The sequence below is a fragment of the Lactuca virosa genome, chromosome 5, assembly GCF_052849685.1.
Source record: "Lactuca virosa cultivar CGN04683 chromosome 5, Lactuca_virosa_CGN04683_v6, whole genome shotgun sequence".
NCBI classification, from domain to species: Eukaryota; Viridiplantae; Streptophyta; class Magnoliopsida; order Asterales; family Asteraceae; genus Lactuca; species Lactuca virosa.
The window spans coordinates 366,046,247-366,052,910 of record NC_136430.1 but is presented as its reverse complement, the minus strand read 5'-3'; the positions used below and the strand labels follow the sequence as shown (position 1 = coordinate 366,052,910).

General features: G+C 37.1%; 1 protein-coding gene across 1 annotated transcript; it reads right to left on the bottom strand.

Annotated features, from left to right (window-relative positions):
* Positions 1 to 5,204: 5,204 nt before the first annotated feature.
* On the bottom strand, positions 5,205 to 6,319 carry LOC145110898 (uncharacterized). The gene is made up of 2 exons (XM_079047212.1): positions 5,926 to 6,319; positions 5,205 to 5,846 (listed from the first exon to the last, which is right to left on the bottom strand). Exon 2 carries the CDS (start codon positions 5,842 to 5,844, stop codon positions 5,305 to 5,307), a length of 540 nt encoding a protein of 179 aa, XP_078903338.1. The 5' UTR covers positions 5,845 to 5,846; positions 5,926 to 6,319; the 3' UTR covers positions 5,205 to 5,304.
* Positions 6,320 to 6,664: the final 345 nt, after the last annotated feature.

Sequence of the window (6,664 nt, the reverse complement as noted above, 5' to 3'; positions counted from 1 at the left end):
GTTCTTGTTAGATCAGGTGTTGGTGGATGTTGTCTTCAAAAACCAAAAAAGAAACCAAAGATAAGATCTTTATTAAAAAAAATTATTCAAACATCTCCTAAAAATGGGCGTCAATTATGAGGGGTGTGCGGTGGTAAGATGATGACGTGATTTAGGCTTTAAGGACCCAACACACACACACACACACAGGGAGAGAGAGAGAGAGAGAGAGAGAGAGAGAGAGAGAGAGAGAAAGATGGTAGGTCTTCTATATAGGTTTAGAGCGATAACCAATGGTGGTCATGAGTAGTGAATGTCGTCGATGAGGGAAAGTAGAGGCGACGAGAGATAACTTGTCCTGGACTGAGCTCTTTGTTCCCAAAGTTCGGTCGTTGCGACCTTACGGTAAACGGGGGCTCTAGGTGGTTGAAGACGGAAGGAGGCAAAGTGGTGGGGTGATTATTTATGGTTTTATAGAAGACCATGATTTAGAAAAAGTGGAAGCTTGTCTTTAGATTTCAAAATTTGTAACAAAAAGTTGGATCGAGGAAAAATATCTGATTTGAGTTAGTCTACCACATTTGAATCATTCAGTATTAGCAAAACATGGAGGATTTGAATAAGTTGTTGACAAAATATTGGGGATTTAGAAATATTAAGGATATAACGTGGATAAAACCGATTCAATTGGTTTTGACCAATTTAGTTGACTGAAAACTAGGAATGATGGTTAAACTTTGAATGGTTTACTTGTTGACCGGATAAGATTAGTATTTTTTTAATGCATAAACTGATTGTAAATATCGCAATAAGGTTTGTACGACTTAAAATTCAGTATTTGACCAAATATGTTTTATAAGGCATATATATATATATATATATATATATATATATATATAGCGAAGTGATACGTTCACAACAATTTTTATCCATACGCAACAAATTATGCTTTATAGAGTTGTAGAATACAGTATTTTAATGCATAACTTGTTGTGTATGGAAAAATTTTGTTATGTACGAATCACTTCCCATATATATAGGGGACGGTTTGTAACACTTGAATTGGGTATGTTCCTTTTAGCCCTTCGTAATTAAAACATTTCATTTTTGGTCCTTGTGGCTAGTACGCGGGGTGTACCATAGTGTACGCTTATCGTACTAGCTAGGGGGTGATCGCCTGTTCGAGCCTCATACGTTGGGCGTACGAGGGTTATGTTGGGGTAATCTGGCCAACTTGAAACCCTAATTTTTAGTCTTTAACCCCTATATAAGCTCATTGAGTACCTTTTGATCCTTAGCCATCATTTTGTGTCTTTGAGCTCTTGAGAAGAAAATTTGGTGTTTTATTACTCATTTGAAGGGATAGAAGAAGATTGAAGGTTCATTGCTTGGTGTGAAGCTTAAAGATCCAGAATCATCATTCCTTTTGCAAGTCATTTGAGGTATAAAGATCTTATCTTGACAACTCCTTGTATGGATATTCTTTTGGACTTGTTTATGGCCATTTTAGTCCCTTTTGGTTGGTCCTTGTGAGCTAGGGTCATTTTAGAAGCCTAACCTTGTAGATCTGGACATTTTGGGGTCCCATTGTCCATAAAATGCAAGCTTGGAGGTGTTTATGGACTCATACATGTGTTAAGACCCTTTGTTAAGTTATTTTGAGCTTTAGAGCCCCATTAAACCATGTATGCACGTAAAGCTGCCAACTTTACGTGATAAGTCACCTTAAAGAAGTCAGATTTGAGTTGGGATTGAAGTATTAATCGTTAAGAAGCTAAAAAGTGAAGGTTGGCAAAAGGGTGGAGTACGTTGGGCGTACAAGCATGTACGCTACACGTACAAACCCTTAAGCGAGTACGCTGAGCGTACGAGCTGAGTACGCCCTACGTACTCAGCAGTGGGCTTCGGTTTCGTGGGCTCTTCGGTTTTGGGCCATAGTGGACTTTAGTTGACTTGGTCCTTATTGGGCCATCATAATTCTATTAAGGGGTTGTTAATATTTTATTGAACTCTTGGTTGTAGGCCCATGAAAGGGATTTGGGCCCAATTTGGAAAATTGGGCCGACTTTCAGTGATTATTATGGAAATTGGGACTTTGGACATTTGGATTGGGGTTTGGCCTTGGGGCCAAGTTTGGGAAAGGGTAAAAATGTCTTTTACCCTAGTTTGGACTCTTAGTGTGGGTCGGGGTCCGATTATTGACTGGATTATTATTTTGTGATTGTTAGCGCGAGGTTTTTAGCGGGCCAACAGCCAGTGATTCTTTCTGTGAGAATCAACAGTACGAGGTGAGTTTCCTCACCATGTTTAGCGGGTCTAAGGCACAAATGTCGACCCATGATCAGTGATGCTAGGATGCTAGATGTCTGTGTGACTCTTGTATGTGTATGTGATTATATGATTTGTATGTTGGGTGGGGCCCGTTATGCGAGTGTGGGAGGGGCTAAATACACTCATTGGGCGGGGCCCGTTATGTGTTTATTTATGTATTGTATGTGGTATGTTGGGGAACTCACTAAGCTTTGTGCTTACGGTTTTCAGTTTATGTTTCAGATACTTTTGGTTCCAAAGGGAAGAGCCCGAGATGATTGCAGAGCACACACCACCTCGTTCCGCATTTTGTGATTTACTCTGATATGATATGACGAGTGATACATTTGTTTTATTTGGATTTTTATGATGATGTTTTTGGGATATTAGTTTTATTAATTTAAAAATGAAATTTTTGGGTCTTATTTTTGGGACGTTACACGATGTCATTGAGATTCCGAAAAAATAGAGATTTGAGATTCAACCACAGACACATATTTCTTATTTGTCGTTCTAACGTTTCAGCATAACGGCAACAACAGGATATGATTAATGATTTGTTATGCTTAATTCGATGCGGTTTCATCAATCAGTTTCCATTTATTTTACAAAACCCTATTTTCCGTTAGTTTTGAATTTATGCATAATCTTATACTTAATTTTATGAAAGAGTTAGAGTCACTTTGGCAAGTCTCTTAATGGTTCCATTAAAAAACAACATTTTTAATGTCTAACATTAAAAGTGTTTGGTCTTTTACTATGTCCGGTTAAAGGAAAATGTTGAACCATTCAAGGGAAGAGACTCTTACCATTCGTTTTCAAATAAAAATCCTATTTGCTATAACCTAAAAGAGACACGTCCCCTTCTCTCTTTGATCCCCTCCCCCCCCCCCCCCCCCCCCCAAAATATGTTTCTCTCAGGATGCTTGTTTTTCTTTTTAAATCGTTTTCCCTACTTTTCAATCGATCATTGTATGTGGGTGTGTGTTGACCTTGTTTGCGTCTTTCTCAATCAATAACCATGTTTGGTGAGCAGCTCTTCATTTTTTTGATTCCTTTCAACAATTGAGAAGAAAGAGAGCAAGCAAAAAAAAATGCTACATGTTTTCTTTATTTCATGTATTCGTGTCATGAAAACGTGGCAGCCATAAATTTGACACGATACAAATACACGAAGGAAAATAAGCTTTATCTCAATTTTCAAGACTTATTCGTGTTGTGTATTCGTGTCGTGTCGTGTCACTCACAGATTCGTGTATTCATGTCTCGAATTGCCAGATCTAGATTTGATCACCAACGGGGTATTAAAAGATGAAAACCAAATGACCCTGATGAAAAATAAAGAAAAACGATGAACCGGAGACCTCCTTTATGCATCAGTGTGTATCTCTTCCCCCACCTTAATCATTTACAATAGGGCTCCGTAAAAAGAAAGTTCGATGAACATGCTTTTTTTAAGATAAAATTTATAACTGCATCCATCTCAAATGCTAGCAATGAGTGTCCTAGTGAGATTTAAATGATGTAAAAGTATATTTGAGTTATTCATTGGATTTGAAATTTAGTTTTTTTGATAACAAATCTTCATGTTTTAAAAGAGATTTGTGAATTAAATTATTGTGTTCTTTGAAAATGTTTATGTGAGAATGTTAAAATTTCGTTCAATAATCTTACCAAATAATAGACCTCTAAATCATGCAGGTCTCTTAGTGATTCATTAATGAATCATTTGATTTCTACTACACAACTTATTATAATAGCAACATCACTCACACTATCTTGCTCACTCATATTTGTGCGCATATTTTTCCATTCATAAGTCATTTGATGCATCAAACGATTTGAACCCCTGCCGATCTTTATGGATTTACCTAGTTATTTCCGAAAATTTCTATGTATGTTTTCAGCAACGCCACTTCTTCCTCTTCGTACCATTTTGTGCATATTTGGATTGGTCAAGGAACAACATCTATTTCAAAGGAAATTAGATTTAAATTAGAGAAAGTAATAATGAAATTTAAAAGAATTGAAATGGAATAGAATAAAATATGTGGTTTTAAAATGATATAAAAAGGTATTTACATGTGTAAATGGAATTTAAACATAAAAAAAATAAAAAAAGAGTGAAAGTAGAGAGAGTAAATTCACGGGTTAGTTAATCCGTAAGACCGGTGGGTATTGAGTGGGAAATGAGAGAAGAAAAAGAAACCACACCCCGAAACACGATATTGGGTCTACGGGAAAAGGGGTGCGAGGAAAGGGTGAAGGGAGACTATCTGTCACTTTCTCTCCTCGTGTGATTGATTAATTTTTTTTTTCCAGTTTTTTTTTAAATTTATTAAATTATATATATACTAAAAACTTATAAAAAATATATTAAAATTTATGGTTTTTAATTCCCTACAAAACGAGTATAATATTTATATAAATATTTAAAAAAAAATTAAAGATAATCATTTCCTACCTTTTGGTGAGTGAAATGAGATTCAGAAACTCACGTGATACTCAAAAACGTGAAAAAATATTCTTGATCATACACGTGATACTCAAAAAGTGAAAGATATTCTCTGGTCTAATAGCGTTCAATTGGCGGAAGTATCCTCTCCTGCTTGGATTCGTGCCCACAACGGTACCGGCTGTCTATCTACTCGGACTTGTGCCTACGAGTCTACGACGGTACCTACGGCCATGTACCCCGCAACGACAGCTGTGTTCGCCCTTGTGGAAATTAAAAATTAATGAACACGAACCATTTTAGAGTTATTCCAACCGAAACCAATTGTGGTAAGTGGTAAGCCGTAACATACAGATCCATGTGATATTTGTAAAACAATAAAAAAACAAATTACTTTTAGAAATTTTTTTGACTTTGTTTTACTATTTGCTCATGAAAAGCAATGGATTATGGATCCATATTAACTGAAATAGGTTTAGCCTTAATGATATTCGATAAGCATGGATTCAAATGTTATTCAGAAAATCTGAGAAAAGCTTTATGTTTAGATAAAAGGAGATTCAAATGTATTGCATCTGGTTTGACTGTTCTCTGTCTTCTTCAGATTCATGGCAGGAGGTTGAATCAACAAGCCTAAGCCTCGGAATACAACTCTCCGATCGAGCAAGTCCAGCACTATCGGTGTTCTTCGTCGTCGGACTACACGGCATAGACCTAACGGAGATCGGTGAATCCAGACTCCGCCGGAGAATCTGTTTCATGGCGGCGATTAAATGAATTGTTGGATCAGGAGGCGGACCTGATGAGATCGGCGTTCTACAGAAGTTCATGTGGCGCGCCATAGCCTCTTCAGTACTGATCAGCCGTTCGTTCCTCACGATCTCCTCCTTCACAGCTTCTCCACATAATCCGCAGATCCATTTTCCTTGATACCTCTCACGAATCCTCTCTATGTATCCCGGCGTGCACTCTTCTGTCAATCCGCAACAATCGCACTCCACAAATTCCACTTCCGTCGTCGGAGCTATCAGTTTTGTCGCCACCGGCTGCGATTCCGTTGCAGGCATCACCATCGCATCGCTCATAACGGTAGTAGACATCTCTGCAGAACAGAACGACACGAATTCATTGGTAATTCATTTCAACTCAGTATTACACAAACAAAAGAGAAATTAAATTACCAGGGAAAGCAGATGAAGTTCAATAAAGCTACAAATTCTCTTCGATTTGAAAAGTTTAGCTGAAAAGTAACGAAGATTCTTGTCGATTATCTCTCTTTTTCCCACATTCCATATTCAAGGTTGGATTTGTTAGGAAAAAGGAAGAAGAATCTGCAAGGCATTCTTCAGATGAATCATAATTGCAGCTGGAACAGATGATTTCTTATAACTTTGTTCTTGAATGCCGAAAAAGAATTAAAATAGGAATCCAAGTAAATGAATCAAGTGAAGAACAGATACAAAGGAATTATGGTTTTGTAGGGGTAGGGAGGGGGATGAGGAGGGGAATCAATCAATGATTAAGGGTGAGGAAATGGTGGAATAGAATCCACAACAATTTACTAATGGAAAGGAATCAAACCAAAAAATATGGAATTAAATAAAGTAATATTGTCTTATTACATATATGGGAGCCGATTACATTTACTAAAATATAAATTTATATGCTAATTAAAAACAAATTTTTTTGTTAGTACATAATTTAATTAAAGTAATTGATTACTTAGAATATATTTGATAATTTGATAAATAGAAATGTCAACAGCGCCAAATATTGAAGAAATAACCTCCCTGCTCCAACCCACGAATTCGCCTGTTTTTCCCTTACCCCGACCACAACCCAGAATTTTCCCGTTTTCGCGCCCCCGATCCCAGCCTCGAATTTCAATATCACCCCCGCTCCCTGTGACAACCCGAAACT